Raw genomic sequence first — 19,627 nt, 5'->3', positions numbered from 1 at the left:
TTCCGAAGTGTCGCGTACTCATCTTGGTCTATGCAGCACTGCCTCCGTGCTTGCAAAGAAGATCTATACATTTTGTGTTGGAAATATTAGCACTTTCTCGAATAATCTAATTCACGAGTAGACAGTAAACATGGCAAATACGGTATGCATCTCATACCGATACCTAAGCATGTGAGCACATACTGTACATAGAAACGAACCATCTATGAACAACATATATACGGCTAGTACATGAACGAGCAAATAGGGGTGAACGAGTCATACCCTCCGGTTGGCCAGGTCAACGCGGCGGCGGCAACAGCAGTCTCGGCATCAGCCAAGGCCTTCTTCTTGGCGACTTCGTCATCAGCCATGGAGTCGATGTAGAGGAAGTAGTGAAAGCAGAGGCGGACGAAGACGGAGACGGATCGGGAGCAGTCGCGTCGAGACGCTCCTAAAAAACCTTATTGCCGTTCTCCCGGGCAGGATCACGAACGACAGGGTTCCGGAGGCACCCGCTCTCCCGACCAACCGTGCACGCGATCGTCGGGATGGGATCGCCGGAAGCAGCACAGAGAGAGGAACAGTAGATGACGGCTAGGGTTGTACGAGAGGGAGTGAGTGAACTGAGTTAGGGTTCACTCCAGTGGCCAGCGTCTTTTTATATAGGCCGTCAGGTAGATGGGCCTGGGCCAGGCCCACGACCGAGTCCCCACGGTCCAACGTCTCGGACAGTGGCGCTTCCGTAAGCGGCTCGTTAATTAATATGAGATTAATTAACCATTCTTGACCGGCAAAAATAAGCGCGCGCGTCGTGACGAGGCGAGGCGAGGCGGGTGGCGGAGGAGGAACGCGCGTGTACAGCTCCTATTCCCAAGCTCCCAATAGCAAGTGGTAGAGCAGCCCTTATAAAGAGGTCTCACTTTTCTTATTGTAGCAGTATGGGACTAAACATCCCACACTTCCAACACTTACCGTACACATGCATCTGCCTTAGAGATTAACCAGGAATTATTGTCTTATATGGGCCTAAGCCCATCCATAATCCATCAATTTGATTGAAATCAAATGGTACAAAAATTAAATTGAGTCCATAAAAATATATCAACAACTACAATATCAAAATACTATCATTTTTCTGCGGGGTAAAAAAATAGTACTATCATTAAATGCAATAAAATATTTATTTTGCATATCTAGTGTCGTATTTGTTGTTTTTTTCTAATCAACTTTACAACATTTGATTTCAGACAAAACTTTCAAGCTTTCCTTTTTAGTGCAGAGGGAGTGATGGCCAATTGGCATTGGGCATTCATTCGAGTCATTTTTCTTCTCCGCAGGGAAAAACATGGGGTAAAATTGCATTAATCGTTTTTATGCCCTAAAAACGTATGAATGGTGGACAGGTTAGCGCAGTGCCACAGCTGGCTAGACAATTTTGTAGCGAAGAGTTTTTTTCCGGTGGGTACAGCATAGCAAGATGGTTCCTGGACGGGCGGACGATATGCCATAGCCTGATAGCCAGCAGGAAGAGACCACACCCATGTGTTGCTGCTGTTGGACCACGTACGGGTCATCGACTGTACAAGCTCATGTCAAGGCAGAACATTGACACATGAAACCACTGCGAAAGCAACACCTCGGCTGGCAAGGACAATACTTCAGCAGTAATTCAAGATTTATCTGGATCAATAGTTCGTTCAATCGGCAGTATATAGAAAAGAGAAGATAGCTGGAGCCTGGAGAGGAGTGGCCTGACCGGGTTAACAGACAGGAAACAGGCTCATATACATTTCCAAATTTTGATTAATCAACTTATATTCATAGTGCACATTTTAGTACTACGTACTTCTCGTCCTCCTTTAGTCATTTAGGACTTACACAAGAATCTCTGGAATACGAAATTCAAATAAATTCCCAACACTTGCAAATTCTGTGTTAGTCATCATTATTTCATTAGAATAACCAAGAGAACGCGCAAACATGGTGCGGTATTGAAAATAATACTCTAAATAAATTTCAGTTTGTATGATTTTAACAGCTTAGGCTGCGCAGTTACGATGCAAGATGCAGTAGTTGACAGGGCAAATGAAGCGTCAACACGTAGACTGCTGATCCGGGCAAAACAGGTAAATCCTACTTGAACTTCATAACAGTGGCTGCTCAATTTTGTGCCCATATAGGTTTATTAACACAAAGATCACATGTTTGAAGGAAAACTCCAAGTGGAATCACTCCACTTCAAAAGAAAATGCACTTCAAGATTTCGGCCCCCGAAATAAGCAAGAGAGCAGCACTCCTCCCGTACCAGTGAAAACAGAACTTTAGACTGATATGGTACAATCATTAATCATTTGACCGATGCTTTTACAGCCTTCTCTGCAGCATCATCAAGATCCTCTGCAGTGATCAATGTCATTCCACTTTCCTGCAATCAGAGCACCATGACCAGTCAAATCCCAAACATGAACAACTTCAAAACAAAGGAAGCATGACTCAGCTAACACGCATGCACAAAGATGATCATCAATACCTTAAGAATCCTTTTCCCTTGGTCTACATTGGTGCCTTCTAGCCGAACAACAACAGGGACCTTAAGATCAACCTGATAATCGGAGAACAAGTGTAAGAATTTGCTACAGGAAAAGTATGTTATGAACTTATGATACATCAATCAGAGATAAAATAGTTGTAAGCTCAAGGAATATTAAGCCAAATAACATGCTATGTACTATCATTACATTCCTGGGGAACAATAACATGCTGAAAGGACTCTTCTAGCATACATCATGGGAAAATTACAAAATTATACACAGCGTCTAATCAGGAATTTCAGAACTTGATGAAATATCACCAATACAGAAAAAATCTTTCGCATAAGACACTAAAGGTAACACCAAACTATCCTATAATGAAACCACATACAATAAAGTATGCACAGAAAATATGGGATAGTTTGGTGTTACAAAAAAACCGAGCAGATGACTGAAACAAATATTGAGTTGTACGTTAAGAGTTAGTTTCTGAAACGGATGCAAATAAACTGTGCAAACGTTCAAGATAAGGTTCCCCACAGAAATAAATAAACACCAAATAGGTGAAAATAATTTTACTAAAAACGGGCTACAAGAATATGGTGTATTCATTCAATCAAAACTTGATAGATACCTGTTTAGCTGCATTCACTATTCCACTTGCTATCACGTCACATTTCATGATACCTCCAAAAATGTTCACTAGAATTGCCTTCACTCTATCGTCTGAAGTCAATATCTTAAATGCTTCCACAACCTGAATAAAAGTTTTAAAAAATGAACATGTACATTTGTTGAAAACAAAAGGTGGAAAGACAATTCTTCACATGGATTTTAAGTAATTAATCATTAGTTTTTGCAACATCTTCTAGCTGTTAATAGTATATACAAATTTCACCAGGGTTGATAATTACGAACAAACAAACAAAAAATCCCACTATATATACCTGTCCCTCGGATGCACTCCCACCAACATCAAGAAAATTGGCAGGTGTACCACCATGCAGCTTAATGATGTCCATCGTAGCCATTGCCAATCCTGCACCATTCACCATGCAACCAATCTCTCCATCAAGCCCGATGTAGTTCAAATCTGCTTTAGCAGCAGCCACCTGTAAAGTTGGTAAAGATAAATCTCAGTTCACAGTGCTCTTATATTTGCAAGAAAAATATATAATCTGTAGAGGCAAATCTTCCTTCAAAAGAAGGGTTAGGGATTATACAAAATAAAGAAGAGAAAACAGTTTAACAGAGAGACAAACTGAACATGAAAAAGGTATTAAAGAAAAGAGCAACACACAAAATACCTCTCTGGGGTCCTCCTGTGTTGTATCACGCAGTGCAAATATTTCTTTCTGCCTAAACGCAGCATTATCATCGAAGTTCAACTTTGCATCAGCAGCAACTAGCTTTTTATCAGCTGTCTCGGCAAGAGGATTTATCTACTCACATAAGAAATCCAGATCAGAAGAATACCAAAGATATGAAACATCGCAAATGAGAATCACTTCACACTGCAGTACCTCCAGCATTGTGCAGTCGGTCTTGCAGAAAAGTTCATATAGCTTCTTAATCTGTTCTATAGAAGATTGCCTGTCTGCTGTCTTTGGTGCCAGACCATCAACAACTTTAGCTGCATCCTCATCAGTGATTCCCTTGAATACATCAACAGGAACCTGGTAATATAAGGAATTGGATTTCAATGTGTAAGCAAATTATCAGATTAAGACGCTAAAAGCTCTGATATGACAAGTGAACCTGCTACTCAAGATATGTACGCATTGATCCAAAATCAAGTTGAAGAAATAGATGACCTTAACGATCTTATCAGGGAACTTCTCTGCAAGATCTTCAATACTCGTTCCTCCCTCAGCACAAGCTATAATGAGCTGAAAAAAAAAACATGAACCTTAGCAATCAGCACTAGAAAAAAAATCTCACAGCATGAGTCTCTGCAATTGAAACAGGGGGAAATGGACATTAAGTAGCTACAGGTTTGATTGATGAAGTACATTATAGGGTTTAGAAAAAGTAAAGCGGCCAAAACAACCAAGAACACTCAAGGACTAGGTCACATCGCCCCAAATGTTCAGTTCATGCTTATATCAGAACAAATACAGAAGTAGAAAGAAAACATCTCTGCGTGGCCTCAAAAATCTGTACAAGGAACTTGTCTAATGATACATCCAAAATTTAAGAAACTTAATACAGTGAAATACTAATGTGACCGCCTGTTATTAGACAACTAGAGATTAATGTGAAGGTTTACCATACAATGGTATTTTTTTAATGGAAAACTGAATATAACATATACATTGATCACTTCAATTAAATAATTGTGGTAACTCGCTATGCAGGGACAAAAGAGGAACACTATTCCCAGGAAAGTATGATCTATATTTTATGTAAGCATATTCATGCACACAATCTTATAAATTATCATGGATCGACATCCTAAACAAGTCTGGAATAAAAACAATCGACAGCACTAACAGCTATTTCCTTTGGCACTTATACATGAGAAAGGTTTGTAATACCATGATATCTTATAAAAACAATATAGACCGCACTGATTTATTCACAAAATGGAACAGATGCTGGGTAATGAAAATGAAAAAATGGACAAGCGGGCCAGTGCTCAATGACATACTGGACCAGCAGTCTTCCTATCAAGGGTGATCGCAAAGTACATCTCATTAACAAGTGACATTTTCTCACATAAGTAGACCTGTCAAACAGAACAGAAAAAATATCAGTAGTTAAAAATGTTTCACTGAATCAAGCAGAACTAAATGACAGCAGCATTATTTGAATATCGTTTACCTGAGAAGTTGAAATGCTAATGCACTACTGTCTTAAAAATAACTCAAAAAAACGTTGTAGATTAACTATTGCCATTGCACGGCAAGAACAAAATACTAGGTACGGCGATATGGCCCAATCAACTGTATATTATTATTCTGTCTAACTTCATTGAACGTAAGTACACTGGAATTGGTCCATACATCATAGATCTAAACACTGATAGAAACAAGTCAGGTGAGTATCAAGCCCGTGGAAGCCAGAACTTGCATACTGAACAGTCACGAAATACCTAAAACGTTAATTTCTAGCAATGCTACATAACACAACTGAAACTGAACAGCAGAAGTATACCAACAGCAAATAAGAATAGCAAGCTAATCACAGCAATAAGGAAACAGAGATGCAGAAGATGGGATCGGATTAGAAAAAACTAACCTTGCCCACAACCTTCCCCTGTGGACCAGTTTGTTTTGTTACCAGGACCTGGTTAAGCATTTTAGCTGCAGATGAGTCAGTACAAACACTCTACAGTGAAAACATGCACAACCAACACAGAAGTAACTACAATTTAGTTGATTCACTCTAAACAAAATGACAACACTACATGTCACTAGAAATCCAATGGATGCAAGTTCAAATGGGAAGGCACATTCACTCAGAACCAAACCATTAAATAATAAAGCACTTATAGCCGGCAACAAAGGAGTGGATACAACTTATTACCTCCATACCAAAATATAAAACGTTTTGGTAGGCCAAACATATTATATTTTGGTATGGAGGTAGTAGATTCCAAGAAAAGATCACCTAAAATAAATCAGTTTAGTTAAACCTGAATGTAATTATCATGTCACGCTTCATAGAAGCACGTGACGTTAAGTTGCAGTTTTCACTGTGACAACTGATAAAAGTGATGACAACAATTTAGACACAACCAATAGAATGAACTGATCTCAGTTATATTATATGCTTGGCCTTCATGTGTATGGATAGTTGTATACCATAAAATTGGCCAGGTGGCGCGCATTTCTAGTCTAATGCAGTCAGGAATGATAAGGATTATGCATAAATGTAGATTTGCTAAGCCAAATTCTCAACGATATATCTCAACAAATACTTGGACACACAATATCTTCAAACTGCGTTACTACACCATGAATGTGCACATACCATAATGTAAACTACCGCTCACAAAAAGATTTACCTGCAAGGCTTTCAGCCTCCTCAGCCTTAACAATATGAACACCACCCTTTAGTCCACTTTTGAAAGTTCCCAATCCACGGCCACCGGCAAGGATTTGGCTTTTCACAACTATCTGCAATGGTGTCATCTTTTAAACACAGTTGAACTACGAATAATAACATGGTGCAACCTATGATACATACAGCACCATAAATACATTAGGGGTGAGCATCTGCTATACTTCATATTGGGAATGAACTGCCCAGCCAAACAATCTGCTGGCACAAGGATAACTAACACGGCTACACAAGTATTTAGGTGCAGAATACAGAAAAGAACCTGGGACGTCATCTCAGTTAATTAAAACAGCTTTTGGAGAAAATATATAGTATTTCTTGGAGGTCATGAAGTTAGCACAAAAAAATATCCCAACACAGCATTACAATTCCAAGAGCAACTACAGCATGGCATGACTCACTTCGTTTGCAGGGCGGTGGAGTGATTTACACATGTAAGTAATGTTACTTTTAACACACAGGACAACATAAAACAGAGGCGTACGAATTGCAAGAACGAGGCTATCAGAATACGCACACATTATACATTATAGCAACCAATAACCTCCTTTCCAAAATGCATCGCACATCACAGCAAACATTACCAAACAAAAAAGACATTTCTACCAACCTAATCCGGATTCAGCAGGAATTCGCAGTGAACTAGATTCACTAACACATTTCAATACCATCTGCACAGCACAAGCCTCGCATTTGCACGAGTGAAAGATAACAACGACAGAAAAAACAAAACATTAGAAACCTAGGTAGCATCACCTCTTTCTCACTGGGGAAGACGTTCTTCAAAACTTCCTTGACCTCCTGCACTGACCCCACCACGGCGCCCTTGGGCACGTTGATCCCGAACTTCCCCATCAACTCCGCGCCCTGCGACACCCACATAAGCCAGGCCGGCAGAAACCCTAGCTTGTCAGACGGGCCTCCAAATCGAGATTAAACGAATCCGCACAGATACGAATCGAGCAGAATGGGGGAGGGACGGCGGGATCTGGACGCGGGTACCTGGTACTCGTGGATGTTGAGGCGGCGGAGCTGCTGGTGCTGCCATTTGCCGGCGACGGAGAGGGTGCGCGACGCCAACCTCCCGAGCGATCCGCGAACCATGGCTGCGGCGGCTTGGGCTCCTCCGATCCGGAAACCCTACGGGCGTGGAGGAAGGCAGGGATGCTGTTTCGCTCCTCCTCTTTGCGGGTCTGATGTTATTCTGTTCTCCCCTCCCCTCCTTTTCTTTCTTGCGGAAGGGTGCGGCTGCGCCGAGCAAATGGACTAGTTCACGTCGAAGGGACCGCTGATTTAGGATCACCGTAGTTTGACTGACATGTGGGCCTACACAACGTGGGGCACACCTGCCATTAGCTAATGACAAAGTTGACATTTGTTTTTCTAGGGTGAAAATATGCTAAAGAGTTTTTTTTTTGACAAAAATATGATAACGAGTGTGTTGCTCAGGTTTGATGGTGTGAATGGGCCAGCCGGCCCATCGTCCGATACTCCTAACTGTGCACCGTGGGCCAACAAGACAGAGATGGGTGGTCAAAGCCGTGCCCATCTCTACCACGGACATCCCTCATGGGGAAATATCCTGTACTCCAAGGTATTGGGTGCTCCGGCTGCTCCCTGTACAATCCAATCGTTAGATACTGAATGTAGGGACGAGATGAAACCTGAACACCCCACCCTTTAAGATTTGCAAAAATATCCCCGTGTAAGTGTAGAATAGCTGCAATGCTTCTCCAACAGTGCTCCCGATTTTGGACACGAGCAGATATATAGGTATTCAGGGCTCCGGCGGCGGACCTCGCCGTGCGCTGCACTGGGGCCTCCGGCGATCGACCTCGCCACGGTAATGACGTACAGTGCCCCGACTTCCAGCGCACAGCCCGCCCCATCCCCGCGCCGCCATTCTCCACCTTGGCGCCACCCAATCCCCACACCTGGCGCCAGATCCGCCCGCCGACGCCTAGCTCCACCATCTGCCGACGACAAAGAAGAGAACTCCAGCCTTCAGGTAACCTTTTGAATGTTACAACCTTGTGTATTTTACCGTGTGTTTTGGTTCTAATCCATCGTCCCCTACTCCCCTTTATGCTGAATGTGTGGGATGTAGGCATGTAGCTAATGCTATTAGATTTAAATGTGTTGATATCTCTCTGTATGAAGGTGCAGGAAAAGTAATCACAGAACCAACTTGTTGTATTTTTCTTAGACTACCTATCGAGCAATTAGGTATATAAAATGTCAACGACATATGGTCTGAGACGAGTACAAAGTAAATTTATCTACCTGTTCAAGTACCTGATGAAGTGCTTGTTGGCACAAGACCGAGATCCATTAACATTAGCAATATGTGCCTCACTAATTTTTTAGAGCTCCGTATATGTTTGTTCAGTATTTCTACTGAAACTAGTAGTACGGCATTCTTGGTTTAGTTAATTAAATGTATTATCTCTTTGATCTTCCTTCTGTTTTTGGACAAGATCACAAGAGGCACCACCAACAGCGCCTTATATTCACTATCAAGCACATTTTACTTCAGGATTTGACAATCCTTAACATCAGGATTTTTTTTTTTTTGCGTTCAACCTTAACATCAGGATTGCCTAGCTTTGAAAGCATGGACACTGATCACCTCTACGTGCTAACCTACAACATGCCAATTTTTTTGCTCTCTACCTCATATAATATACTTACCTCTGAAGCACGGTTGTGAGCGACAAAGTTAAAGTTCCTTGGTATGTGATAAATTTGTATTTGCGTGTTTCCTGTTGTAGCAAAGAAAATTGCTAGCTGGTTTCTGATCTCCCAATGCCCAGGGAATAATGTTTCTTGGCGCTGCTACCTTGGCCAGTGACAGATTATCTACCAGAAAAATGACCTGCTTGCATATGGATTTCAAAATTATTTATGCAGCAACCTGAAGGGCCATAGCCTCTGCTTGTAATTGGGGAGTGGCTTGTTTGCCAGCTATAGAATCAGAGATGTTTGTTTGCACTTCATTTTCTTCAACTTGTCTATGTATTCCAATGTCTGCTTTGGTTGATCCTGAGTTGGCCTTCCTTATTCAGGTGTAAAAAGATGGCACTACATTCCTACAGATTTAGCATTTTGGTGCTATATGTCATGACATAATGCCAGTTCAGCTTGGCACTGCATGCAACTAAACATTGTGATGACAAGATGAAATACTTTCACAAGTTATTGGTGATGCTCTTGCACACTTGAGGCAGATGGGGCCATTTGACGAGCAAAATAAAGTTCAAGAATTTGAATCCTTCACCGGAATGACATTCCCAACCATAATTTGAATATAGTATGTCTGTTGTCAGGTTTTCCTAATGTGTTTTTCTTGTTTGCAGAGCAAGTAGCGTCCACGAATGTCCAACATCAATATATTGCTCTATTTACGAAGTCGGCCATCACGGCTCAAATGGTTTTCACATTTTGCTACTCGTCGATTAAAACATGTCGAGTATTTTAGCAATTTTTTGACTTGAAGTTGTTTGATATTTTGCAGCACAACCCAACCCATGGGGATGGCATCCTTTACTCTGCGTTAGAGATTGGATGAGAAATTTCTTCATTTATGTGATATGTAAACTTCCATTGGTGTGGATTTCTGCTACAACTTGTACACCTAGTTGAATATGTTTCTGCAATATATGTGTACCTGTTAATCAGTTATACCTTGGGCTGTAAATAATATTTGGGTTGCAACTCTAGTTATGTTCTTCATGGTAGATTTATGTGTATTGCCATGAGTACTGGTCGCAAAGTTTCATGATATTACCGTCGTACTATGAACTACGGAATCATGACATGTTTGTTGATGTGTTGCCTTCTAATTTCACAAAGATTGGTTAATACACTTGATGTTGCCGTCTTCACATTTCTGGTGCAGATTTTATCAGTTCCGACTTTGGTTCATGGACTTACTAATTCTTCATTTTCTTTCAGTTACCTTTACCTTGCTAAATCTGTTTGCTGGATGCTAGTTTTGTGTTTATTTTGTTATGTCATCTTCGAAAATACATGGTCCTATCTGTACTATAGAGCTGCTGTCATATTTTGTTTATTTTGTTTAACTAAAACGACCAATTACCTTCTTTAACTACAATGACCAGCTACCTAGGTACATGATGTGTGTCTACTTTTTGTTCCAAAACTTTGGCGGCCCATCTCTTGGAGCTAGGTTGTTGAAACGTTACCATTATTCTGTACTTCTATGGGGTGCATTCTGCAAATTTTGTAAGAATGGGCATCCAGATTCTATCGTGTACCTACGTATTTAATCCAACGGTTCAGCTGTCCGTGGTGCAGCCGGAGTACTCAATACTTCGGAGCACACGATATGCCCTCCATCCCTCATGTGGCAGCCACGAAAGCTCCAATTGGACCAGCCTATGAAAGCTTCACCGCGACAGGGGAAAAACCCATTCGTCCATCCCGCTCCCGCGAGCGGGGGCGAACCCTAGGAAGCGCCGCCGCCAGCTCCCCTTCTCGCCTCCCTCCTCCTCGCCGCCGGCCGGGCTGATGCGGAGGCTCCTGGGGACGCGGCGTTTGCGCGGGGCGCCGCGGGAAAGTCGTGGTCGGCTGGGCCGGCGGTGCGGGCGGCCATGATGAATGTGGTGGCTGCGAGGCCCCGCCCAGTCGTGGAGCGGCAGGGGCGGCGAGCGGCTGGTGCGGGCGTACATGGCGGCGGGCGGATTTGGCGATGGCGGCTATCACGGCGAGGCAGGGGGTCGGTGGCGGGGTCCGGCGAGGCCTGGGCCGGCTCCTGGCTTGGCACGGAGGGTGGTGTGGGTCGCGGGCGGCCGCCCCTGCCTCGGCTCCGGGCTGGTGGGGATGGCGGCGCAGTGGTGGTTGCTGGCGGGGCGTGCTGGTCGTGTCCGTGTCGGGACCTTCCTGGTCCGGCGCTTGGACTTCGGCGGGCGGCGCGAGGAGGCATCTCCGGTGAGCTTCCTTGGTTGCGGCGGCGGGTCAATGTGGTGCCCCTCTTCGGCGGGCGCACGTTTGTGGGTGGCCTCGCGGAGATGTGTGCCAGCTACCATGGTGGGGCGACTCGAGGGTCTCGCTGGGGAGTTCGGTAGGAGGGATGGGTGGCCTCGATGCGGTCGCGCCACCTGTCGCCGGCACGTTTGCCGGTCCGGATGCGTCCGCTCCTCCTTCTCCCCCTTTCCTCTTGTTCGACGGGGAGCTTGGTTGGAGGGATGGGTGGCCTTGATGCGGTCGCATGACCTGTCGCCGGCACACCTCTGTGTCGGTCCGGATGCGTCCACTCCCCTTTCTCCCCCTTTCCTCGGCCACGGGCGGGCTGACGCAGGACTACCAGCGGAGCGCCTGCGGGCGGTTCCATCGGTCGAGGGCCGCTGATTGGCCCAAAGTCGGGGCCTTTGTGTAGGTCTCGAGGTGGTCTGGTTGCAGGGCGGCGGCTCTGGCGGCGGGAGGCGCGACATTTGGGGGCGAAGCCCGCGTCTCTGGTGCGGGCAGGCAACCATGGCCATGTGGGTGGCGTGTTTGCGGGTGGTTGACGGAGTTATAGGGTGCGATGGAGCGGTGTGAGCGCCGAGGTACACCACTTGCCTAGTCCTTTGACTGGCCGACGGTGGCGGTGGCAGTTGACATTGTTCCCTTCCTGAAGGCTCCGTCGTGGCGTTCGCACTCCTGTCGTCTTGCTCCGAGTGAAAACGTGATCTTCGGGATCGGGCGGTGGCGGCTATCCATGGTCGTAACCTTCTGGGAGGCATCGCTTTGGAGTCCTAACTTTGCCATTGTTTGGCTCACTAACTGTGTCCTGGACTAGGGGGTACTCACCACGTCGTCTCCCGATCAGTTAGATTGGGCCGAGAACCCCATGGCTGCATACTCGTGGGCCAGTTCGGACAACCCCTGCCGCATACAAGGAAGACTTCACAAGACTTGGCGCCCAAGACAAGGACTCTCCTAAACCCTAGGCCTCCGGTGTCTTATATAAACCGAGGCCAGGCTAGTCAATAGATGATCTGATTCATGACTACGATCACGTGGTAGATACATGTACTCTGTACTACACCCATATGAAAACAATCAAAAGGAGCATGTAGGGTATTATCTCATCAAGAGAGCCTGAAGCTGGGTAAAAACTCCGTGTCCATGTTACCATCGCTCCAAGACGCCTAGCTTAGGACCCCTACTACGAGATACGCCGGATATTGAACCGACATTGGTGCTTTCATTGAGAGCTTGCTGGGTGTTCGTCGCGGATCGATGGGATAACCAGGTGATATTCTTCTGATTAGATCGTTCTGTAACGAATAATTTATTTTGAGCCATGTTGCTGGTCTGCACTAATTATTCGTAGATCAGAAGTATAGGCGGCCGTGTCCATGAGCGACAGGCGCCACTGTTCCTGATGGTCTGGTCATGGGCGTGTTGTGGCCGACTGGCCGCAAAGCGTACAAGAGCACCAGCTCAATACTAGTCCAACTAGTGGCCAAATCGGAGATGATCGGCCGCTATTATTTTTTCCTCCACCGGCCGAAGTCCCAGGCCAAGTCCCTGGCCGATTTCCTGCTGCTAGTAGTGTTCCTGTAGAAAGAGAATCTACACCACGTGAAGCATCAAATAAGTTATTCAATTTGTTAATTGGTATTATTAGAATAAGTGCAACACGATCTTCGAGATCTAACCCAATGCGTAGTATGCCTTAGCTTTACTTTGCTAATTCACGTGAAGGCCAAATCTAATGCTTGATTTTTTGTTGATTCTTCATCAATTTCCACTGCAATTCCTCCCGGAGGATGGTCTGGTTTAGTACTAGGTCACCTGGGATCTTGAAGAATTTCCTCTATGGTCTGCTACGTGCAAAATAATTCCAGGTTTCATCTTTCCTAACTATCCGGTTAGCACGTAAAGTTATTACGCATGGAATTTTTTCTGTTGGCGTATACTGCATTATTTTGGCAGAGAAATTCTACCGACGTTTGTACCTGGCGTTAGTCCGGCCAGCCTCTCCCTGTCACCTGGGCAGGCCGACCTTCGCCGACATCGCCATACCACGACGCCATCGCGCCGTCGAGCTAGTCTCGACGCTCAGGCCATATTTACCAAACCTTTTTCGCATAAATTAATTATGCACCCTTTTTTCATTATTATTATTTCTTGGTTGCACTACTTTGTGTGTGCAGGCAATCTATTTAGGTTGGGTCGCGCCAACACCTCGGCAAGGCGATATCGTCGTCCCGCTGACGTTGACCAAGTCGTCGCGTCGCGTCGACGCGTGTCCCTGTGTCCACTTTTCCGCATTGCGGCTCCGCCGGGCTGACCTTGTCGCCCAAGCCATATTTATTCAAAAAAATTCACTTATGTCAATTAAATAGAAGATTTTCTATTTTTGGACTGCACTATTTTATGTGCGCAGGTAATCATCTTTGACTGCGTCACGCGGTCAACTCTATGGGGCCAACAACGTCGTCCTGCCTACGTCGATCAAGTTGGGGAGTCGCCTCGGCGCACATTCCTTTGTCAGCATTACCACGCGACCACTTCACCGGGCCGACCTCGACGCTCAGGTCATATCTCTTTCATTATTTACTTCACTTATATTAATTAAGTAGAAGAATTTTTTTTAATATACATTATTATCTGTCATTACTTTTGGTTGGCACTATTTTATCTGTGCAGCCAATCGACTTAGACTGAGCCGCGCTGTCGCCTCCGTCGACCAAATTGTGTTGTCGCCTTGGCACGCTGCCCTATGTTGGAAACCCCGCTTCGTCGCTTCGTCAACCTAGCTACTCAGCCGGAGACTCCGGTGTCACCCGCCGACCTGCTCCATCACCGCGGCTGGACTAGGGGCTTCACCTTTTCGGAGTGCCGAACTCTCCGCTCGGCCACCTTGGGACCAGCTTGGGGGCTGGAACCTTGCCCCGCATCAAGTTCGGACCGCGTCATCAATGCCGAACACATTAACCAGCTAAGTCACTTTCATGCTCAAAGTTTTAAATTTTGTTCGGTTCGACCAAGCATTATACCTTTTTGGTAAAAAGTTGTATGTGAAAAACTTCCTTGTCAAAACTTTGTTTGTGACACACAAATTCAAATACCCTGTTTACTTGGGGGCTTCCTTTATGAAGCATTTCCTCTTGCATATGATTATACTTGTATGGCTTCGTTCCTTGTTCGTGTATTACGCCACAATATGCACCATGTTGACTTAAGTGTTCCGCAAGTTGGGTTGCCTCGCTCCTGTGTTTATCCCTACGTTCCCGATTGTTCGGCTAGGGAGTAAAGGGAGCACCTCTGCGATTGTCACGATCGGGTCATCCGAGCCGGACCTCAGACTGGGTGAAGCCGAAAGCTAGCACTCTTATTTTTAATTATGGTCGGCACACAACGAAACTCATGAGTACAAAAAATCTATTGCACAAGTCTCATAGTAACAATGAGCACCGAAGAAAGGTATCGGTGGGGGTACTATTTTCTTTGAAGATGCTTCTTACACTTCGTCAGTAATATAGCATAAGTTCCCTGAGCGCGCTTTGTCTGTTACAGCCTTATGGCCTGATTGCCTGGTTATCGGAAACACCGTCGATATTCTCGACAGGTGGAGTACATAACACTTTTCGTCCCTTGACTGAAGAGGGAGAAGCCGACGGTCGGTTAAGACGCGTATAAAGTTCGGGTGAACACAGATATGATATAAGTACTTTGGTACATACAATCATTATACATAAAATTCTGTTACCCAAGTCACTCGGGGGCTCTTAAATTTGCATGAGCCATTTTACAATAATTTTTTCTTCTCAGTCGCTGCAAAGTCTTTTCCTATCACTCCTTTTTTGACGCGAGTGTGTGGTCAATAGCCGGGTAGCCTGATTTTTTTTCAAACCGCTCGAGTTTTAGTTCGCTGAACTGGCCTAACGAGAAACACCCCGCCTTCAGGATAGGGAGGTTGAAGCTGAAGGCTGACCCGCTTGACGTCTTGAGCTAGGACGCGTCATGTTAAAGCATGACAGAAGCACTTATTTTTTCTCTAAGACCAATTTTTTTGGATTGGCACCGAACACTTGATCTAGTTCGGACGTCAAGTTTTTCCTGAGGTTTTTTGGTTTTCCAAGCCTATGGCACTTTTAAACAATTTGTGTGTTTCCAGCATAAGTCTCGCAGTGCAACCCGGACACCTTTAGAGATTCGGCAAAAAACATTCTCAGATATTGCTATATATGCATTGGTTTCGAGTTGTGTCTTCGGTCAATAGTTGGGTTGCCCAGCTCCTGTGCTTGCCACCTACGTTCCGCCTTGTTCGGCTAGGTGTGCAAAAGGAGAACCACTGCGATTGTGCTTCCAGCTCGCATGGTTAAGCACCTTAGTGGAGAAAGCCAAAAACTGACTGTCACAATAAGCATAAACTGGTCAGCGATCCGATGACTGTGTTAAATGACGGGCCGTTCATAACATTGGCCGAAGTGTTTACGACTTGACCTAGGCTGTCGCCGAACACTAACCGGGGGCTATTAATTGGCCTCCCAACATTAAGCTCCTATGACTAAGTGAAAGTTATAAAGCCCGCATATCTGATTGCCTCGTTTCCGCAAACACAACCGCCTTCGGGCACCGAGACGTTGGCTAAGGGTTGTCTTGTTATTGCGGAAACACCCTGCGTAGTATCTACAAAGGGGTAGAAGTCGACGATGGGCCACTTTCAACTGATAAACGGTCGCAACGGAGTCAAAATAAACATATCATCGGCGTTTGTATTTAATATACGAGGGCTGCCTTCTGCAATCATCGTTATAAAGCCATCAATTTGACTTAAGATTTTGGCCAAGCTGGGTTGCCTGGCTCCTGTGCTCACCCCTACGTTCCCGATTGTTCGGCTAGGCGATAAAGGGAGCACCTCTATGATCGTTACTGCCGGGTCATCCGAGTTAGTACCTCAGACTGGGTGAAGCCGAAAGCTAGCAATCTTAAAGTATCACATTGGTCGGCAACGACGGAAGTGAATTTTTTTGGTTCATTAATACCATAGAATTCGGGAACTTTCCCCGAACTAAATCCTTAATATTTTTCTCCTGCATTGATCGGAGGTGAGGTTTCATGATCATGGTTGGCATGACAACCCAAAGGAAGGAACCGATAGTGGGACTATTTTCTTTGGAAGATGTTTCTTACATTAAACAGTAATACAACATATCTCTTTGCGTACCTTTGTTTATAAAACCGTATGGCCGGATTGCCTTGTTTGTCGTAAATCTTTGGCCTTGTAAAGGCTTTATAAAGTAGGACAAACACTCCTCGGCTACTGGCCAAGGAGGTGGAAGCCGATGGTCGGTCAACAAAATTTTGTACAATGCGGATCCGTGCATTGATGATGAAAAGTATTTGGAAACTAGAATCATTACACATAATTTGTGATTTTACTTTGGATATCGATCCTTAATTCGTCCACCCGTGCCCACATTAAGGCTCGGGCGCTACTGGGCTTCGTGCTTATTATTTACAAATATTAAAGGGGTACATCGATCCCCTGATCTGGTGTTGCCACCCGACCAGTGTCTCGAGGGCTACTGCATTGACAATCCAATGCAGAAAATTTAAAGTGCAATATAGTTTTCGAGGAGATTATTATCCTCGGGTTGGTCGGCCGCACCCAACCTAGGTCTCGAGGACTTTGCACACCGCGTTTCTATTCCTAAATATGTTGCCGAGCTGGGAATTGATCCTCAGGCTGATTTTATGAATCGACCTGAGTCTCAGGGGCTACTAGGGTCAGCGGTTTGATTTTTTTTCCTTCAGGTGCATCACGGATATTAGGCCAACACGCACCTTGAGGGCTACTGGCTATACATCTCAGCAGAGATTACATTGCACAATTCGAGATTAAATACATAAAAATCAGCCCATGGACGAGGTGGTGTACTACCTCGGATACAGTCCAGCATAAAGCTCGGACGCCAGTGGTTGGCTCCATAGAGGGCATTTCTGGCATTAAGCTCGGCTAAACTCCTTCGACCTTTTTGAGCAAAGGTGATCTATACACCTTGGACATAGTCCGACGTTGGAGCTCGGATACTCTCCGACGTTGGAGTTTGGATTCAGTCCGGCGTTGGAGCTCGGATACAGTCCGGCGTTGGTGCTCGGCTGCAAGAGATACCTCAAATGCAGTCCCACGTTGGAGCTCGGATGCAAGAGGACACCACCGCACGGGGACAACTTCAAACCCGAGGTGGGCGTGAAAATAACAAGGCATTGATAAAGGCCGGAAACTTAAAGGGGCTCCTCGGATACCCGACGTGTAAACTCTTCGGATGCACTTTGGCGATCCTCAAGATCGAAGATGGGAAGATTTGTTGAACCAGTTTTCAAGACCGACGACCGAAGATGAAGAACAGTTCAGAAGAATCGAGGAGCGTCCCCAACTTGAAGACCGGTTCAGGGGGCTACTGACGGTGTCCTGGACTAGGGGGTACTCACCACGTCGTCTCCCGATCAGTTAGATTGGGCCGAGGACCCCATGGCCGCATACTCGTGGGCCAGTTCGGACAACCCCTGCCACATACAAGGAAGACTCCACAAGACTTGGCGCCCAAGACAAGGACTCTCCTAAACCCTAGGCCTCCGGTGTCTTATATAAACCGAGGCCAGGCTAGTCAATAGACGATCTGATTCATAACTACGATCTCGTGGTAGATACATGTACTCTATACTACACCCATATGAAAACAATCAAAAGCAACATGTAGGGTATTATCTCATCAAGAGAGCCCGAACCTGGGTAAAAATCCCGTGTCCATGTTACCATCGCTCCAAGACGCCTAGCTTAGGACCCCTACCATGAGATACGCCAGATATTGAACCGATACTCACCTCTCTTTGTGGAGATCTCCGTCGGCCCCAAGCGGTCTTCCTTGCCCATCTGTAGTTTGCTTGGTTGTCGGTGGGGTGGTGGGTCGGTGCCCGGCACCTTTGTATCTTGCCCTGGGTGTGTGCGTTGTGTGCGGTGGTGGCGTGCATTTGTATCGGTCTCTCGGATGTAATTGGTGATGGTTGCTTTATAATCTAAAGCGGGGGGAAACCCTTTTTCGGTAAAGCTTCACCGCTCCTCGGCCTTGTGCAAAGAACGTTCTATAACGCTCGACCTCTTTTTTTTGCAAAGAACTTTCTTTCTTTTTCTCTCATGGTGACAGGTGACACATCGTGTGTACCCTCTTGTTGCAACTTGTGAATTTTGAAGCAATTTCTTCTCACGGGAGAGACTGTGGGTTTTGTTTCTGTTTCTTTAATGACGGCTGCTAGGCGCCATCCGGATGTACAGAAGAAAAGAACATTTGTCTTCTCCACCACCCGATTAATCTTGATCAAAGCATCCCTCTCATCTAAGCCCACGCCGTCAAACATCGATGTACCCGCTCGCAGCACAGACGTTGCAGCCAATATGCCATCACTACACTATCATGTCGTGGAAGCACATTGTCGCCGCAACCCATCGAGCCATCGCAGCATCACCTCGCCGGTCGACGTTGCTGTAGCGGCTCACCGCCGAACACCATTGCGGCAACTCCCTCGTCGCAGGTTCATAGTAGTCGACGTAGTTGAAGCCGGCTTCGCCGGCCGTCACCTCTGCTGCAACCCCCCTCATCGCAGCAGACGGCTCGTCGCCGGCCACTACTGCTGCAACCCCGTCTCGCTGGCGGCCACCGTTACAACTCCCTCGTCATAGCACCGCCGCTTACATCGTCGTACCCGTCGTTGACCTTGCAGCATCTCGCTGTCGTGCTTCTTTGTATGTTGTTGCAGCATCGCCAGCTCGCCGGAGTGGTTCTCACAGTTCGTAGCAGCACAGTGGCGTCCTCACCGCAGCTCGGCCTCGTGCGCGCATCGCGGCACGCTGGCGTGCTGGCGTCCCCTGCAGCTCTGCCTCGCAGCACGCATCGAAGCATGTCCCTATCTCATGCAACGCGGCAGCACAACTTGCAGCACTAGTGAAGCCTCACCGTTCTCCGTGGGATCGCATCACTGGCGGCCATGGAGAGGATCGCGGAGCTCGCATCTCGTGTTTGAGCAGGAAAAAG

General features: G+C 45.8%; 1 protein-coding gene and 1 long non-coding RNA gene across 2 annotated transcripts; one reads left to right on the top strand and one right to left on the bottom strand.

Annotated features, from left to right (window-relative positions):
• Positions 1–2,109: 2,109 nt before the first annotated feature.
• Positions 2,110–7,853, bottom strand: LOC109744727 (succinate--CoA ligase [ADP-forming] subunit beta, mitochondrial). The gene is made up of 12 exons (XM_020303873.4): positions 7,581–7,853; positions 7,335–7,445; positions 6,523–6,634; positions 5,754–5,818; positions 5,164–5,241; positions 4,328–4,402; positions 4,037–4,189; positions 3,821–3,955; positions 3,461–3,625; positions 3,148–3,270; positions 2,513–2,584; positions 2,110–2,407 (listed from the first exon to the last, which is right to left on the bottom strand). The coding sequence occupies exons 1-12, from the start codon at positions 7,680–7,682 to the stop codon at positions 2,330–2,332; spliced, it is 1,269 nt and encodes a 422-aa protein (XP_020159462.1). The 5' UTR covers positions 7,683–7,853; the 3' UTR covers positions 2,110–2,329.
• A 446-nt stretch (positions 7,854–8,299) lies between these two features.
• Positions 8,300–10,448, top strand: LOC109744729 (uncharacterized). The gene is made up of 3 exons (XR_002228386.4): positions 8,300–8,586; positions 9,644–10,008; positions 10,093–10,448. It is a non-coding gene; the product is annotated as an uncharacterized lncRNA (long non-coding RNA).
• The last annotated feature ends 9,179 nt before the right edge of the window (positions 10,449–19,627 follow it).

Source organism: Aegilops tauschii, chromosome 6, assembly GCF_002575655.3.
Source record: "Aegilops tauschii subsp. strangulata cultivar AL8/78 chromosome 6, Aet v6.0, whole genome shotgun sequence".
In the NCBI taxonomy this organism is placed as follows: domain Eukaryota; kingdom Viridiplantae; phylum Streptophyta; class Magnoliopsida; order Poales; family Poaceae; genus Aegilops; species Aegilops tauschii.
The sequence above is the reverse complement of the archived record's forward strand: the minus strand, read 5'-3'. Positions and strand labels throughout refer to the sequence as shown.

Excerpts from the sequence above, each read along its gene's own strand:
- LOC109744727 (XM_020303873.4), bottom strand. The coding sequence starts at position 7,682 with ATGGTTCGCGGATCGCTCGGGAGGTTGGCGTCGCGCACCCTCTCCGTC. Across the intron at positions 7,446-7,580 it reads TCAACATCCACGAGTACCAG|GGCGCGGAGTTGATGGGGAA; the intron begins GTACCCGCGTCC and ends TGGGTGTCGCAG. Across the intron at positions 3,956-4,036 it reads CCGACTGCACAATGCTGGAG|ATAAATCCTCTTGCCGAGAC; the intron begins GTACTGCAGTGT and ends TTATGTGAGTAG.